Source organism: Callospermophilus lateralis, chromosome 15 (assembly GCF_048772815.1).
Source record: "Callospermophilus lateralis isolate mCalLat2 chromosome 15, mCalLat2.hap1, whole genome shotgun sequence".
Lineage (NCBI taxonomy): Eukaryota > Metazoa > Chordata > Mammalia > Rodentia > Sciuridae > Callospermophilus > Callospermophilus lateralis.
The window spans coordinates 25,145,477-25,164,835 of NC_135319.1; the positions used below are offsets into that span (position 1 = coordinate 25,145,477).

The window sequence follows — 19,359 nt, forward strand, 5'->3', positions numbered from 1 at the left end:
TCCTAATTTCTCTTTTAGTAGATTTGTCATTAATATATAGGAACATGTTTGATTTATGGGTATTGATTTTATAACCTGCTATTTGGCTGAATTCATTTATGAGTTTTAGAAGTTTCTGGTAAAATTTTTTGGCTGTTCTAAATATAGAATCATGTCATTGGCAAATAGTGACAGTTTTGAGTTCTTTTCCTATTCGTATCCCTTTAGTTTCTTTTTCCTGCCTAATTGTTCTGGCTAGAGTTTCAAGGACAATGTTAAATAGAAGCGGTGAAAGAGGTCATCCCTGTCTTGTTCCAGTTTTTAGAGGGAATGCTTCCAATTTTTCTCCATTTAGAATGATGTTGACCTTGGGCTTAGCATATATACCTTTTATGATGTTGAGGTATGTCCCTACTATCCCTAGTTTTTCTAGTGTTTTGATCAAGAAGGGGTGCTATGTTTTGTCAAGTACTTTTTCTGCATCTATTGAGATGATCAAAACATTCACTGGAGAAAAGACAGCCTGCTCAATAAATGATGCTGGGAAAATTGGAAATCCACATGCAACAAAATGAAATTAAACTCCTATTTCTCACCCTACACAAAAATCAACTCAAAGTAGATCAAAGATTTAGGCACTAGAACAGAGACCTTGTGTGTACTAGAAGAAAAAGTAGGTCCAAATATTCACCAGGTCAGCCTAGGATCTGAATTATTTAAAGCACAAGACCCCTAAAGCACAAGAAGTAAAATCATCATTAAATGGAATGGATTCAAACTAAAAAGCCTCTTCTCAGAAAAGGAAACAATAATGTGAGAGAGCGCCTACAGATTGGGAGAAAATCTTTACCACATTCATCTCAGATATAGCATTAATCTCCAGGATATATAAAGATATCAAAAAACACAAAACAAATAAACAAAAAATAACCCAATCAATAAATGGGCTAAGGAACTGAACAGATACTTCACAGAAAAAATACAATCTATCAACACATATATGAAAAAATGTTCAACATCTTTAACAATTAGAGAGATGCAACTCAACTCTAAACTACTCTTAGATTTCATCACACCCCAGGCAGAATGGCAATTATCGAGAATACAAACAATAATAAATGTTGGCAAGGATGTGGGGGAAAAGGTACACTCATACATTGCTGGTAGAAATGCAAATTGGTGCAACCATTATGGAAAGTGGTACGGAAATTCCTCAGAAAACTTGGAATAGAACCACCATTTGACCCAGCTGTCCCATTTCTTGGTTTATACCCAAAAGACTTAAAATCAGCATATTACAGTGATACAGCCACATCAATGTTCATAGCAGCTCAACTGACAATAGCTAAACTATGGAACCAACCTAGGTGCCCTTGAACAGATGAATGGATTTTAAAAATGTGACATGTTTATACACACACACACACACACACACACACACACACAATGGAATATTACTTAGCCTTAAAGAAGAATAAAATTATGGCATTTGCTAGTAAATAGATAGAGCTGGAGACTATCATGCTAAGTGAAATAACCCAATCCCCCCAAACCAAAGGCCAATTGTTTTCTCTGATATGTGGATGTTAATTCACAATGGGGGTGGCTAGGAAAGAACAGAGTTACTTTAGATTAGGTAGAGGGAGATGGGGTGGGAAGCAGGTATGTGGGTAGGAAGGATAGTAGAATGAATCAGACATTATTACCCTATGTACATATATAACTATATGACCAGTGGGATTCTACATCATGTATAATCAGAGGAATGAGAAATTATACTCCATTATATATTATGTATTGAAGTACAGTCTACTTTTATGTATAACTAATTAAAACAAATAATAAAAATAAAAAAGTTACTCAAATTTTTAATAAGTTTTATGTCATATTTCATACTGCCCAGAACTCTACAAAATAAATGTTTTCATAATAATTTAATAATATATTGGTTATTAAAGCACTGGAAAAATTCTAATAGGTCACACAGATATGCAAAATTTCAGGTGTCCACTTTTCATTAACAGTTTACAGCCTGCGGCCACACGCTATGTGTTTAATCTGTCTTTCTGATGTCATCCGGTTTCCAACCTTCTATCTCACCAGAACTTCCACACATGGCACTTCTTTCCACCCATTATCCTGAATGCCATTCTCACCTCCGGGCTATGGTCTGAATATTCATGGACCCCACAAATTCCTATATTGAAATCTGATCACCAAGGCAGAGCCTCAGAATGGGATTAGTGCCCTTATAAAGGACACTGCAGAGAGCTAGCTAATCCCCTTCCACTATGCATGGACACAATGGGAAGGAGCCATCAGTAGCCAGGAATGGGACTCTCATCACACACTAAGCAGCCTATGCCTTGATCTTGGACTCCCACTCTCTAGAAGTGTGAAAAATAAACTGAAGTTTGTATTTGCCACCCAGACGACTGTATTTTGTTACAGCAGCCTGAACAGACACCTCCCAAAAGTCTACTCTGCATAGAGCATTCATAATCATCTTTTAAAAAATATTCTACAGTTGTGCTATGGGTGTCCTATTGAGGAATTTGGAGCCCGACCCCACAGTATGTAGATCGTAGCCGACATGAATCAAAGTGTGAAATATGATATATCAAGAACTATGTAATGTTTTGAACAACCAACAATTAAAAAAAAAAAAAAAATTCTACAGAGTATGTCCTCTAAGCTCCCCAAAGGTTGTCAATCATACCTTGAATAAACTCCTGATCCTTCACAAGGCCCTGGATCTGCCTGGCCTCTCTCGACCTCTGCCTCCCTCTGCTCTTCCCATCATTCTCCAGACTTCTGCTTTACCCTTGACACTCTCTGATCACACCTTGCAAATCCCCTCTGCCTTGGACAGGATCTCTGGCCTGGTAGTTCTCTGTCTGGACTCCATCTTCTGCCTTCTTCCTGGAACACAGTCTCTCACTCTGCCTGGTGTGGACATTTCGTCCACAGACTGCCTACTCCCAAGTAGTCCCCTGCTTCCTCTATCTCATTTTTCTGTTTTCATTTCTTCACAGTCCAAATTTAATAATTATATTGGTTATTAAATTTGGGTTACATATAGAATATAACAGAATGTAAAGAAAAACCTTTCCCCACTCCTCAATTTCCACATTCTGAAATCTGAGCTAACTCCAAAGAGGTTTTTAAATCTGTTTTCTTCCCTTTAATTCTTTGCTACTAACCTCCTTGTTTCCCTGGATTATGACAACTGCTATCAACTCCCAGGTTTTAGCTCTCCCAAACTCCCCTCACAGTGCCCTTCAACGACTCTGAGCCACTTCTCTGTCTTATCTTTCAGACAGAAATCCTCCTGCCTGGGCAAGAAAAGGCATGTTTGCCTACCAATCTCTTTCCCTGGCCTCTCCCACTAGTCTGTTTATTACTATCTGTTCACCTCAAGCATGACAGAGTCCCCATCTGGACAGAGCCATACCACCCCTACCAACCACTTCAGAACTTCGTTTGTATTTTATGATACAGTTGCCCTGTGGTACACCTGACAGGAGGTTCCAGGATGCCCCTGGGACACCAAAACCCACAATGCTCAAGTCCCTTATATAACACATACACATCCTCTCCTATATTTTAAATAATCTTGATGGCTTATACTACCCAATACAACGTAAATGCTATGTAAGTCGCTGCTCTGCCACATTGTTTAGGTAATAAGGACAAGAAAAAACAGGTCTCTGCTTGTTCAGTACAGATGTAATTTTTTTCCCCAGAGTATTTTTTTTTTTTTTGATCCAAGATTGGCAGAATCCATGAATTTGGAGGGTTAGCTGTATTTTTAATAGTGAGACTGCCATCTCACTGCCAGCAAGAGGTCGGAGGGGCAATGACCAATGACAGAGACCACGTTTCACCCCTCTATTAGAGACAGGCCTCAGGGAGAGCTGGGCCTTACTCTTCTTTTATTCCCAGTGAGACTGTTACTGGAATCTGTGAAACCAGCACAACAATACCCTCTGTGCTTTGTAGTTTTACTTCTGACTCCCTCTGAAAGTCCTTTTTTTCCTACAAATGTTTGTCCTATGAAGTCGTCCAGTGAGCTGTCAGAATTCCTCGCCCTTGATGCTCACTATCCCTTTACCCCACATCCTTGACTTAATTTAAAACATTTATTAAGATGGCTCCATTCATCCAACGAGGCCTGTCAACCCCTGGGGACTATGCATCCTGCCTTCTTTCTCCCTTACACTCCTGCATCCTGAATGCCCCAAGCGGGCACTCCACCATCACAGCTTGGGCACTCCCCACAGCTCCAGAGGGAAGAGCATAAACCCCCAGTGCTTGGAGTTCAGTACTCTGGCAGGGGAAAGGCTAGTCAAACAAATGAAAGGGCAAGGCTAAATGCTGAAGAACAAACAAGAAAAATAAATGCTCTCCTGGGAGATTTAGAACTCATTTAATATTTCTCAGGAACTTAGAGGGCAATGACCATTTATGCCTAAGGAAAAGAGACACACCCGAGCTTCTAGACCAGAATATGCCTGTACATGCACAGTGCTCTTCTGCCTTTAAAACACCCAACTCAAAGCAATTTTACATCTTTGATATTATCCTAATCATATTCCTGTGTAGCATGTATTATTATCCCATTTTACAGAAGAGGAAATTAAAGTATTACGAGTTTAAGTACTAACCTGGCCGAAAACCCAGGTCTCTAGACTTTCCATCAACTGCTCATAAAGGAGGTTAGCAGCTAAGATTTTTTGCTCCTATGCACTCTATACAATATCTGCAACATAATTCAAGGGCTAACTAAGCTCAGGTAATAATCCATACTGATGTGGGTAATTTGCAAAGAAAGGATCATATTATAAAATTGACCCTGCTCTATCTGGCTTTACAAAAATATTATTTCCAGGGTCACATATAGAATATAACAGAATGTAAAGAAAAATATTATAAGATGAAATAAAAGGTCAAGATGATCTACTTGAGACAGGTGAGAAGTATCATCCAGAAACTCCTATATAAAACCATATGAAATGAAAAAGTCACATTCCTTTGTTGGTATTTTAGGTTATCAACAAAGTATCTATGTATGCTTACATATATGTACGCATAAATGTAGGTATTATAAATTCAAAATGTAAATATGTAGATTCATATGTAAATGATGCAATGTATATGTATACTCAGATCTTTCCTCATTTCTTTCTTTCATCAAAACTTACTCACCCTGAATTGCTGTCTTAGGGGCTTGTCCAGTCACAGCTAGTGGAACTGAACGATTACTGTTTGTTCTTGGTCTGGAGCAATGAGTAACATGCTATCATAACAAACTTCTAAAGATATAATAACCACAAACATCACCAGCAGTAGCTAACATTGATTGAATTCTAGGCACAATTACTAGCATATGCAACATGTGATAAATGCTACCAGCTATCCCTATTTATTCATTCCTATGGTGAATATGCCTGTACTGGCTTGTGTTCTAGGCACTGGGAATCCAGCAGTAAACAGAGTGGAAAAACCTGGCTCACAGTGCTTTGTTACAGTAGCGGGGTAGACAATAAGCAAGTAAATATGTAAAATGCAGAGCATGTTAGATATGTGCTAAATGGTAAAAATAAGTGACAGGGTCACTGGAAAGGAAGGTAACAATTTGGGATTAAGTTAGTCAGAGAAGGTCTCCTTCTGTTGGAGTTAACCATGAAGATATCTGTGGGAAAAGATTCCAGAGCCTAGCAGATATAAGTGTTTGCTGACCAGCAAGAGGTTGGAAGGGCAAAGACCAAGAGGAGACAGGGTGGAGAAGAAACCACTGGGTCTGGTGGGACCGGACCCACTGGGTCACTATGAGGACAAAGGCTTTAAAACTATATGAGGTGGTAGAAAGCAGTATGGAGATTCCTTAGAAAACTTGGAATGGAACCACCATTTGACCCAGTTATCCCTCTCCTCGGTCTATACCCAAGGGACTTAAACACAGCATATTACAATGATGCAGCCACATCCATGTTTATAGCAGCTCAATTCACAATAAGCTACGCTATGAAACCAACTTAGGTGTCCTTCAACAGATGAACGGAGAAATAAAATGTGGTATATATACACACAATGAACTATTACTCAGCCATAAAGAAGAATGAAATTATGGCATTTGCTAGTAAGTGGATGGAACTGGAGAATATCATGCTAAGTGAAATAAACCAATCCCAAAAAACCAAAGGCCAAATGGTCTCTCTGATTTGTGGATGCTAACCCACAACAAGGGAGGATGGGGAAGAGAAGAGTAGAAGTGGATTAGACAAAGGGAAACCAAGGGAAGGGTGTGGGAGGGGTCTAGGAAATTAATTGGTCGTAACTTTCCTAGCTTTGTATTTGTATATGCGACCAGGGTAACTCACATCATGTACGACCACAAGAGTGGCGACCTAAATAGAATAGGTTATACTCTATGTATGTATATTCTGCCAAAACACATTCCACTGTCATGTGTAACTAAAATTTAAAAAAAATTACATGAGGTAGGAAAAGAGTCCCATGAGTTAGTCTTAGAGTAACACACTCTGTTGGCCAAGTTGCAAAGTGACTTAAGAGGCTCCATGACAGACAAGGGTCAGAGAAGATGGTTAGATCTATGGCAGGAACAGAACTGGTGAGACAGACCAGATGTGGTGGAAGAGATTATCCAGAATAGAAGACAAAATAGGACACTGGACTGAGAACCAGGGAGAACAGCGAGGCTCTTTACTAAGAAGGGGATAGGGCAGGCCTGGGCACCAAGAGGACGCCAAGTACTTTGTGAAATGCTCTCTACATACTTTATTCAGTCCTCATAAAAGGTTTGAGACAGAAACCATTACTCAGGTGGTAGGTGAGGAAACAATGCTACTATAGCAGGTAAGAAGCTTGACCAAATTCACCCAGCAGGTAGGTGACAGGATCTAAATCAAGGATGAGCCTCCATGACCACCCCTGTCATGGTCTGAGGAGTGGGGTGGAAGACAGATGTAGTGATTTCTAAATCAGATCATCACCGGGCACAGTGGCAACACCTAAAACCCCAGCTACTCAGGAGCTTAGGCAGAGGATCGTTAAGTTCAAGTCCAGCCTCTGCAACTTAGGGAGATCCCATCTCAAAATAAAAAATATAAAGGGCTGTGGATGTAGCTCAGTGGTAAAGTGTCCCTGGGGAGGGATAAAGAAAAAAAAAATCAGATTATGATTAGACATCTCTGATGTAAAAGAGAACACTTAGGCATGGTATAAAATACAAGGCAAAAATAAAACCACTCAAAAATACACATTTAAGAGCACATAGAGAAAAAGATTAATAAAGAGGACATGAACCCCAAAATTAGCATTATTTATCTCTGGTAAGATTATGACTTTTTCTATATATTTATTGTCTTAGTTCATTTTTTTATTGTGGATATAAAACAAACAATATATACCTGAGATCAGGTAATTCGTAAGGAAATGAAGTTCATTTGGCACATGGTTCTGGAGGCCGGGAATTTTGAAAGAGTAAGGTGCTGGCCTCAGGTTAGGGCTTTCTTGCTGCACCATAACATGGTGAAGGCACCACAGGGTGGATCAGCAAGTATGCTAGCTTGGGCGTCTCTTCCTCTTCTTATGAAGATGCTAAAGATGATGGGGGGCCACATGCTCATGATCTCATCTAATCCTAATTAATCCCCAAAGGCACCAACTCCCAATACCATTAACGTGTATTTGGGCATTGAGCTCCCAACGTGTGAGCTTTCGGAGGACACATTTGAACAGTACCATTTACCATTATCTTCTAACCTGCCTACAAGCAAGATGCATTACTTCAGTTTTCTTTAGTACTATAAATAAAAATTAACTCATGAAAGCTGTCACTTTTTGTATCTCTCTCTCTCTACGTTGTTTTACTCTTCATTTTATCCTGTTAAAAAGCCTCTTAAAATGCTTAAGGTACCTTAAAAGCCAAATTGCTGGGATTAATGAATTTAGAGGCTGTCCAGGATGAATCCAATTTCCCTCCAATTTCTAGGGCTTAGACTAGTATTTAGGTCATGCGACCTAAAATGGTAAAAAACAGAAAAAGTGGCAGCAGATGAGACCACCAGTCACCTAAGGTGAGAGCGAGAAGCAAGGAACAACCTGGTACTAAATGGGCCATCCAGCCCCTAGGGAATTCCTCCCCCAAATGCCCCTCAGAAAAGAGGGGAGATGAGAGGAGACTATGCAAGGCCTCCAGGAAAGGAGAGAAAGGATCTTAGCCCAGACTCAGAACCTAGAGAGAGCATGGGCCAGAATAAAAGGAAGGAGAGATAATTTGATAGAAACAGAAAGAATGAAACTGGATGTGTCTGTCCAGTGGAGAAACAGGAAAGGGATTTCCCAGACTGGAGGTAGTAGGAGCCATGCCATACCTGGGAGGTGACAGCATGGCAGCAGTCAGCTAGCAGCAAGCTAAGAACATTTTCTACAATATTTGGGGAGCAGCAAGATGTGACAGCTATCAAGGCTGGCTGGTCCATTCTGGGGCACATGCACGTGTCTTCTGAATGGTACATAATACATAAACCTTATAACCAAGAAACTGAACTGCTCTGTTTTATTCTATTTGTCCTATGCACATGAAATCTGTGCCACTGTATCTGCTAAGAAAACACACTTTCAGAGGACAAAGATTGTTATGCCAGGATTATTATACACTAATATAACAGCTTACTATGCCAGGATTTCCACACTGGGTTCAGACTGAGGTCTTCATTCTCCAATGTAGGCTGTTGTGAGATGGGGGCAAGCCAACAGCTTCTCCTTGGTTACTTTCTCTGAGAGGTGAGCGTAACACTACTAATTTTAAGGATTGACTGAACCAAATGTCACAATGAATGTAAAAAAATATTGTTACTACAACATCAGCTACTTTGGAACTTGTCTCTTGAATAGGATGAAAATGTTTTTTGACAACACAGATGAAAAGGAACAGAATAAAAGAGACTGAGTGAGCAGAGGAGGTACAGCAACACGTGTAGGGGCAGAGACAATGTTTGAGTTCCTCCTTGCTTTATTGCTAGAGAAGAATATGACAGCCAATTAAATAATGGCAGTTATCCAAAAAAGCTACAGTAACATGAGAAAATTTTGTTCTCATCTGTTTTATACTTGGAGACAGCATGAACCACACACTTGGAAAAGCTGAGATGTTACTGTGAGAGCAAACAAAATTCCCCAGGACATAACCTTGATGCAAATATGCAAATGCTCTGCTCAATGGTGCCTCCCTAGCACATAGTGTCTAATAATTCTTGGTAACTAAATGTGAAGATGCCCTAAAGTTCCATTACAGACTAGCCTTCTGGTCAACTACAGTATAATTTATAAGAAAGTGAAATGACGTTAAGAAAAGGCTCTCCTGAAAGTTACAAAACAAACTATTGAACAGGAACCTGAAAAGACCTGCTTCACATCAAATGCTCTACATCAGTAAGTGCTTTTAAGAACTTTACTTAATCATAACCATCAAGATATAAAACAATGGAAAAATGTTGACAGTATCTGGGCTCATAAAGTTCCTTGGGGATTAGAAGAAGAATGAGTAAGTACTTTGATTCAATCAACTTAATGTGAAAAGAAGCACTGATGGAATTAAAATAGGGTAGAATGAAAGATAAATGTTAGTGGAGAGTCTAGTCTGTTAAATAAAACACAACCCAAAACAATCAAATTAGCATCTGACAGAAGCAGTTGCAATCAACTCAAAGATTCTGTCCTTGGGAATTAGATTCCAGTCACAGAAGAGAGGAAAATGCTATAGGATTTTTTATGTTGGCAGAAACCCACCTAACCGATAAGGCCCTCCAAACCAGATCCTTTATCAGAGGTTAAAATATGGTTTTTATGTTGTCAGAAATCTACCTAACAGACAAGGCCTCTAAAACCAAGCCTTCAAGGGAAAAAAAAATATTAAATAAGGTTGGGGGTATAACTCAGTGGTAAAGTACATGCTTAGCATGCTTAGGGCTCAATCCCTAGCACCAAATAAAAAAATTAATTAAATAAAACTTTAAAATGACAACAAAATGGGCTGGAGTTATGGCTCAGTGATAGAGTGCTTGCCTGGCATGTGTGAGGCCCTGTGTTCAATCCTCAGTATAATAAACAAACAACCAAATAAATAAAATACAAGATTAATTGACAATTTTTTAAAATTTTTTTTAATGACAAAAAAAATAAGTTCTTACCCAAGTAATCTCTGAACATAGAATATACAAGGCCAGTAAACATCTAAAAATCCATTCCAGTACTATCAGAATATAATCTCAGAAAAACCATATGGAAGAATATACTTGTTCCTTCCTGCAGATCAGGAAGGAACAGTCCTAAATACAGACGCATGGAAGGCCTTAAGCCGGATCTGCCCACCCTTCCTTCTCTAGTCCCTTCCCTTTGGCATGGGCTCAGTTTTCAAAGAATCCACTCAGTGACCATTTCCACATCACCAGCCTCACTATGTCTCTGTCAGGTGTTTATAACAGAATGTTCTACCCTATCTCCCAAACAACTCTACCACCAAGCTCTTTTAACTCCACCCCACAACCCAACTGACCAAGGCTCCTTTTTTTTTTTTTTTTTTCTAAAACAATTTCCACCACTAATGGACCAACATATCCTGCAATATTTAATGAATTTTATACAATCTGTTCCCCAATCCCCAAATGACTCACACTACTCCTTTCAGGAAAATGTCTTACCCCAACAAAAGATGGGCAGCTCTAAATGCAACAGAAGCTAGGACTTCCCATCACCCACCCAAAATTCATTCACTGAACAAACATTACATGAATCAATTCAACCACCTGGACTTCCGAAGTGGCAACCTATTCAATCCTCCTGCTTCAAATCCTGCTTCCCTGCTCTCTAGACTGCAGCCACAGTCATGAATCTTTCAAGATATAAATCTGCTCACATCCTCCACCTCAAATGACTTACCACACAGGAAACAAAATCCCAACTCTTCACCCACAAATGCCCTGCATGAGCCACCACCCACATCTCAACAGACCTCTTGAGTACCCACTCCACCAGCTCAGGGGCCCCAGAGACCCTTGGGTGCTCCTCAGGAGTTCTGTACCTGCTGGGTCTCCTGCCTGCACTGCTCTTCCCCTGAAAGCCCCCATGCCACTCCCCTTCATGTGCTCAACTGTCATCTCATTACTAGCTCCATCCCTCCTCACCATCTCCAACACTCGCCCTTTACGCTGCTTTTTCTCCATTTCCCTTAAATTAGCTGTTATCATTTATTCATTTGTTTACTGCCACTTTACCCCAGTCAGAAGATAAGCTTCATGAGAATCCCAGGTCCTCTGTTCAATGTAGCATCCCCAGGGTCTACAAGTACCCAACACATACTAAGTTGCTCAGTGAACACAGGCTGAATGAACGAATGCATTTTTAAAAGAGCATTTTCTGGGTCTTTTTATGTGCTAGACTCTGTACCAGGCAGAAAGATATAAAGATGAATGATGAATGGGATCTAGTTTTTGAGAAACTTAAAATCTAGTAGTGAAGGAGACACACACACACAAGTAATAGAATGAAATGTACTACGAGCTAGTTCAAGGAGAAGCATGGAATGGAGTAGCTAGAGGTTAGGCAGGCTAGCCAGGGACTGGAATATGAAGAACCCTGAGCCTCAGGCTGGGGAACTGGATCTCCATGTGAGTCTCGACTGAGAACACCAACCTGGGGTGTAAAGAGGAGATGTATCTGAAATTAGAACTGACAGAGCTGGAACTGACTCAACTCAGTGACAATGAAGGGAGGAGCCCTCTCAGGTTTCTGATAAATGCCACTGGTCAGAGAGGAAGGAAAAAAAATAGAAGTTTTCAAAGCTAGCATATTTGACGTCAGACAAGTTGAGTTTGAGGTACCTTGACCACCACACTCAGTCATAATTATTCCTCTAGTGACTAGTAAACCTTTGACTTGGAAATTCTACAGTATGCTCCCTGGCCTAACAGAGTGGAGGCACACGCATCACACATTGGTGCCACCGTGTTAACCATGACTTAGCCATGCAAAGTCTTTAAGTCTTGAGGCTTTATCAAATCTGTATGTTTAATATATTTTTTTATCATGCTTTCTTAAAACAAGGGATACCTGTTTTGCAGTGAAGTCTGACACAAATGCAGATTCCCAGGAATTTTTCCTAGTCAGTGGCTTGAAAGTCCAATTCTAAATGGGGAGACAACATTTATTTACAATTTTAAAAACCAAAGAATTTCTCAAGGACAGGTATTATTGTTGCTTTTCCCTTCTCAATGTCATGGAAATCCCACAAGGATATATGCTTATGTAAACATATATACATCCAGACGTGACAGGAAGATGTGAAGAATGAAATGAGGGGAAATTAAGTGCAATAAAACAGAACCTATGTTCCACAGGAAAGAACAACTGTATACAACATAAGGAGAGAGCCAAATGTCACAATTTAAGCACTAAGGTTTTCCAGCACCTCCAAGCTCAAGTTACAGGGTGTTCTGCTGGGAGATGTTAGCTAAATTCCAGTGGTCTCACTCCTCAATTGTAAGTCATCCTCTACAGCTTCATCCTATTTCTTCTGTGAAAAGTAGAGGACAAAAAAGAAAGATGGAATATGCTATTTTTTTTAAGGGCTCTAGGGCTCTTAAAATCAAAGTCAAGGGCCCTATTGGGAATTAATAGCCAAACAGGTTTAATTCCAAGGAGCTGAGTAAAGTGTGCTGTTAAGTGATAAACTTCCTGGTAGGGTGGGGAGACAGGTCGAAAATCAGGAGAGCCAAACACAAAAAGAAGGAGAGGTTAACACTCTGTTAAACAAAACATTCCATACCAGAAGGATCTATTTCCTGAAAATGCTGCATGAATAAAACTGCTATACTATAATATGTAATTAACTAGCAACAAGGGAACTATGACACTACAAAATTTAAAATTTTAATTAAGATCTTTTTAACCTTCTTTATGAGAGCCAGGGAAATGCAGTTCACTACCTACTGCGTGATATGTCAGTCTGTATCTTCTTACCTCTCATACGTCTGGTGGGCCACATACACTCACAAGAGATCACAAGGAGGGAGATGGACAGCAGGGGTGTGGCCCAGTAGAAGGACAGGGGCAGGGATGTTTAGGACAATATTCGCTTCCCACATCCCTATCTTTCCAGAGGTGAAAACCAGAGGGAGGACCCCACCTCCCTGTCCACCACTGGGGATTGAACCGAGGACCTCAAAAAGGCTAAGCTAGCATTTTGCCACTGAGTCCTTTTCTAAAATTTTTAGGTCTCACTAAGTTGCCAAGGCTGGCCTCTAACTTGTGACCCTCCTGCCTCAGCCTCCTGGAGCAGCTGGGATCACAGGCATGCACCACCACACATGGTTCAAAGAAGATTTTAAAGAATCCTCAGCTGGATGCATTCTAGACAGAAATACTCTGAACCTGAGCGGCATGTCCAGTAATGTTAAATTCAAAGAACACATGGTTGCCTAGGACAACAGAAGTTTATACTTAAGGGGACCTTATTTTCTGAGAAAAATATTTAGGGATCCACCCAAACCACTCAGCACATTAGGCCCTGGCTGGGCTAGAACACAGGCTGCCTGCATCCCAGTCCTGGATTAATTCTGTAAAAGAAACAAATTGGCTAGTTTATTGCTGAACAATTTAAATATATAAGTGTCAGCAGTATTGGCAATAAGTACCAGGAAAACATAAAATAAAAAAGTTTGCATATTTCAGGAAAATCTCTTGCTGGGAAAAAATAACCATTTTAAAGAAAATAGTCCTATATCGAAGACAGTTCCTTTGAACAAGAATAAACTCATTTAAAAGCCACAGTTCTGTGAGAATCATGTGTGATTTATTCAAAGCTAGATTCCAGAGTAGTAAATTATATGCCTGCATGGAAGAATTTTGATAAAAATTTAGGAAACAAACACACAAAAACAAAACACCAAAAATCAGGGAAAAAAAAAAAAAAAACCCAGGAAGCATAATTCAAGTTAAACTTTCCTTTGTAGAGAAGAACTAACATTTTTCCCCCATTGGGCTTTTAGGGAAAAAAGTTGAGAAGTCAAAAAGTTTATAAATTCAAAAAGCAGGACTGAAGTTTGGCAACCAAAGGAATGCATTTAAGGAATTCTGAACATCCATATTTCTAAACATATCCTTCATCCTCTTAAAACTAAGCAACAGAAACAGCTCTTCAACCAAATCAAATGTAGCCCAGACCACTAGTTTTATTTCAGTTTCTGCTTAAACTTTAGGATTGCCAAACCAGCCCTAAATAAACCCTGACTACTTCAATGACTTTCTTTATCTAGACTAAGATAGTCCTTCCCTGGCCAAGAGTGAGCAACTGCTCTCATTTCCATTCAAAGATATAAGTTATAAGGTAAAACAAAACTCAAATAGTTTTAATAAAATACCAGGAAAAATACCCATCATTTCTGTCAAGAGACAGTTCAGGATGAACTCTACATCCACAATTTATTTTCTTGAGTTAAGGTGATCTCTTCAATACTTAGCTGCACTGTGGGTCGTGAAACAGTTCACCAAGAGGAACTGAACTTCCTCCATGAATGGCTGCCAGAACCCCACACAAGGGCGTCATAAAGATGTTTCACTCAGAGGAAAGTCAGACACCAAAGACAAGGGCATTAATTAACAAGAACAAGTCGTTACCCAGGTAAGTGGTTTTGGAAATCTATGTTTGAGTTTAGAGCTTAAGACCTGAAAACCACTTGCACCCACACAAAACTAAATGGAGGTGCCTATTTAAAGCCCTGAGAGACTTGAATGGAATAGTCACAGACTGCTTTAATTGCCACAAAACAAATAAGACAAAAACACATAGGTTCCTCCACATTCCACCTCCCCAAGTCGTATCCTAAGGATATCATTTTCCCAACAACCCAAGCCACTGTGGAATACTTATTCTGAACTCATCTTTCAATATGTATCTGTGAGGTTCCAGGTCTGACTGTGTGGGGAAAACTATCCCCACCATGCGCAATACTTAGGCCAGCTGCCAATCATTTACTTCATGAGTTAATAACACCAAGACTAGGTGGTCTACCAGCTGTTTATCAGCCAGTACTTTCTGAAAGATGTCTGAGAGTTTTCCTTCTCGTTAAGTGAAAACAGAACATCATCTCTCACAGTCCTAGTTATCATGCTGTATGAATATTGAACAAAACAGGGAACTAACAGCATTTTCTTAAAGCTGCCAGAATTTTAGTTAGCTCAACAGAGTATGTAGTTAAAAAAAAAATGAAAGAAAAAGCAGTTAATATGCTTTGATTCCAACTGCTTGACAAATTTCACTTCCAAATAATTACTAGATATCTGGAGTATAAACCCCTCTGTCACCACATCTTAGAGCTTTGACTTTACTTACTTGTATTTTAAGAGCAGCCATTGAATTAACCAGAGTCCTACAAGGATCATGCCGTTAATTTCACAAATAGAAAAGGCCCACTGCACCCGGTTAAAATGGTCAAAAAACGTGTCCGGTAGTGGAGGCTGCACCTCCTTAGGAGGCACTCGTTCATGGACGACCGAGATCATCACTGTGGTGAGAACAAAACAGGAAAGTGCGTAAAGGAAGGCCAGAAACGTCTTGCCCCACTCCATGGGGTACTGGGAGCGCTCCAATTCTGGCATGGGGATCTTTATCATCTCTTTCCTATACCCATTTGGCATCCCATTGGGTTTAATCTTGATGCTAAAGCTGCCGTCAGGGGTGGGGACGTCTACGCCAATGTTGAGGTGTCCGTTGGCATGGCCGTTCTTGTGTGCTTCCATGTGGTGCTCCATTTTCAGGGTCTCTATCATGTCCAAGAGCCGCTGCCCGTTGTCAGAGGAGACTCGGCACAAGGGGGGTTTTTTGAAATCCTCTCGGGTTAGGTTGATCAAATCCTGGCCTGTGAAATGTTCTAGAAGTTCACAGTATTCTGGCATAGCATTCTCCAACAGCCAGTCTGCCACCTTCTTGGGTGACCAATAAACCACTTCCTTCATTGTACTGGCAGACGACATGCAGTCCCCAGCTTGTTCTCAGAGGTCAGCAGTCACTGTTCCTACAGGGCAGGACACTGTCCCTCCTTGGCTGGTTCATCTTATTGGGCCTCATGAGTGGAGACTTGTTTGGCAAGATGGTCAGGGCAGTTGTTAAATACCTCATGAAGCTGTGCAGGGTTTCTGAGTGCATGAGCATTCATTCACCTCATTTTTGAACAGAATTCTTCCTTCTGTGGAAGCAAAAGAAAAGGTTAGGCTACTGGGACTTCCATATCAACTCCCCCAAAACACATGCACACAAAAATGGAAAGTCAGTTGTGAACTCCATAGTTTTCAAACATGTAATAGTTTCAGGGAGCACCATTTCTCTGGTTATTTGTCTTCTCTGACAGCACTAAGTTGGATCTGAAAAAGAATAAGGTCAGAACACACATGTATTATAGGATTTCCAGTGGTGTACTTACTAAGGATAATTCAATAGTGCTTTGAACACTGCTCTACACAAACCATTGATTCTCTTTGTACTTAATAATGTGGAAGAATATGGCAATTTTTTAAATCCATCATTATATCTGGTGAAGAATGTTTAAAAATGCATATACTATATGCAACTTAAATAGATATCAGAGAAAACTACAGAAATGCAAATCATCTGGCCCAATAATTTTACAGTTTTACCAAAAAGTCAGTGAATCCCTTTTTCCAAATGTGCTTGAGCCCCCCATCAGAGGTTACCAACCTGGCTGCCTGGGCTGAAGTGGTGGGGAAGGAGACAGCTCTGCCTGCTTTGTTGATCTTTCCACTCCCAGCCCCTGGGGGTTTCTGTGGAATGCACCATGGTTTAAAAATGAAGGATCTGATCCAACTCCCTCATTTATAAATGAAAAATCTTACTTCTATAAATGTCAAGGAACTTGACTTTAGTCAAGGGGTAGCCTGTCTAGAAGAGTTACAGGTTAAATTTTTGAGCCCTAGTTTAGTGTATTTATTCATTAAAAATACTTAACCAGCTAAGTCACAATAATCAAAAGGCATACCTGTAGAGAAAATTCAAAAGAAAGATTCAAAAATTTATAAATTTATATAACTATATAATCTGCCTTTAGCAGAAAAGAGACCACAGTTTGTCTCCCAGCATTTTCCTTCCACCCATTATGTGAGCTTCAGTTCATTCATCTGTAAAACGGGGATGAGGATAATCAAAAATATTTCCTTCACAGGATTTTATTGTCAATGATTAAAAAATGAAAATCGGTGAAACATAACCTAGCTCAAAAAGCAATAATTTTCAAAAGGGTCTGTTGGTATCCAGGCCCTCTTTTAACCTTTCTCATACTAGCGATCAGGTCCACCAGCCACTGTCCACTTTATATCACTATGAAAAAATTCTACCAGGGCTGGGGATGTGGCTCAGGGCCAGCACCCCAAGGGGTCTTGGGTTCAGCCCTGGCACTGAAACAAAACAAAACAAAACAAAACAACCTATAGGCTAACTGTTTCCTTATATGGTCAATGTGTCAACTGCAAAAAAGCTTGCACAGATCTGGAAGTTTAAGAGCTGAAAATTAATGATGACATCATTTCCTTAACATGTTTTTATGGAATAATAATCTGAAAAAAATGTTCTATGTTAAAAAAAAAATCCGTAACCAACAAACCTAGGAATTGCATACTATAATCTCTCCCAGGTATAACAGTATACATTAGGATGTTAAAAGCATGAGGAAATTCTCCAGATTAAAAAAAATAATTAGCAGGACTTCTCAAATTGACTTCATCAAAGCTGTCCAATCCTGCACCACTTTTTCTCTTCAATTCATCTCCACTGAACTCCCAATCTAATTCTGGCATGAGGATGGAGAACACGTCTACTTTCAATTTCCCAGCCCAAATAACAACCAATCAATGACAATAAAAACCTTAAAAGATATTCCAGGCTCTGCAAGAGTATAGGGTATTCCCTTTTCTAGGAATCTGCAGTGCTATGCACCTTTCTTATCACACCCTCCCCTGGTTAAGTTTCTGTCTAGACTCCCGCAGGAGGCTTAGAACAACTTAGAACAACCTTCAGCAGCCATGTATCTCCCATGCCCAGGACTCAGTAAGTACTCAATCAACCACTGCTCATTATTCTCAAAAATATCCCTCAGACCCTGCACCACATTGATGGTTAATGAAAAATGAATCTATTGAAAATGACATTGATAATGAAAACTGCTTTAAACCAATTGGGATGTTCCAGGAAAATAAGATAAGCATTTTCCAGAGAGAAACAAAACCAAAGTGGATCTCAGACCACCTGTCACCACCACAGCGGAACTTCCCCTGTGATGAGGACTGACCACAGAGTGGCAAGGAAACATGCACACCAGACAGAAGGTTGCACAGGACAGGATCTCCTCAGCATAGGGCCCAAGGCCTTTCCTTAAATCCTCCTCAGCAGAATTTTCCTTAAATACTCCTCTGCAGAATTACAGGAACCATCAAGAGAGCCCTTCAATATCCTGAAGTGATTACAAGACTCTAAAGAAAATCCTTGGTGGAGTGTCTTGGCCTAAGGGAAACAAACCCAGGCTTCTCCCCCAAGTTCTTCATTCTTCTCCTTGCCCAACACAGGAAGTTGGCCAGGATGGGAAACCCCCCTAGAACCACGGAGACCTATCACTCCTCTTAAGAGATAATCAACTTAAAAAAAAAAATGGTAGGTGGTAATTCAATACAGGCTATCAAACATTCATCTGGTATAGCCAGTACTGTAAACATCCATCCAAATGAAGAAACACTAATCTTGAAAAGGTAAGACCTTCAAACAGTTTTTGAAAGCCAGAGAACTCTTCAGAGATAGCAAGATGAATTAATGACTTCAATTCCATAGTTAACTAGGGTAACAAAAACATCCCCCCCCCCCCCCAGAAAGCCCCTGTGGGTACTCAACCACTGCTCATTATCTTCAAAAATATCAGACCCTGCACCACATTGATGGTTAATGGAAAACAAATGTATTGAAAATGACACTGATAGTAAAGACTGCTTAAAACCAATTTGGATGTTGGATGAGATATGGTCAGCTGGGCTAGGAAAACAACTACCACCAACACCCAGAAGAGCCACCTAGAATCCATTATTGGGAGACCAACAAGGAATACCAAATTGGTAGACTTCCCTCAGAATTGGGAAAAATTAATATAAGAATAAAAACACTGTAAATAAATTCATCCTGCCCCAAATATCATAGAATTTGGGAGACAGAAGTAGTATAGCAACTCTTGTTCATTTGTAATTTTTAGAGATAAATACCACAGCCCAGTGAGTTTATAGTTTGTCTAAAATTTCATACATAGC

General features: G+C 40.0%; 1 protein-coding gene across 4 annotated transcripts in view; it reads right to left on the bottom strand.

The window, feature by feature from the left end:
* Positions 1 to 19,359, bottom strand: part of Sgms1 (sphingomyelin synthase 1) — a 281,398-nt gene that overhangs the window by 25,143 nt on the left and 236,896 nt on the right. For all 4 annotated transcript variants that reach the window (XM_076834575.1, XM_076834576.1, XM_076834578.1 and 1 more), the window contains one exon: positions 15,395 to 16,247. In XM_076834575.1, the coding sequence (XP_076690690.1) occupies positions 15,395 to 16,035 (641 nt within the window). In that variant the 5' untranslated portion in view covers positions 16,036 to 16,247. The remainder of the gene's footprint in view (positions 1 to 15,394; positions 16,248 to 19,359) is intronic.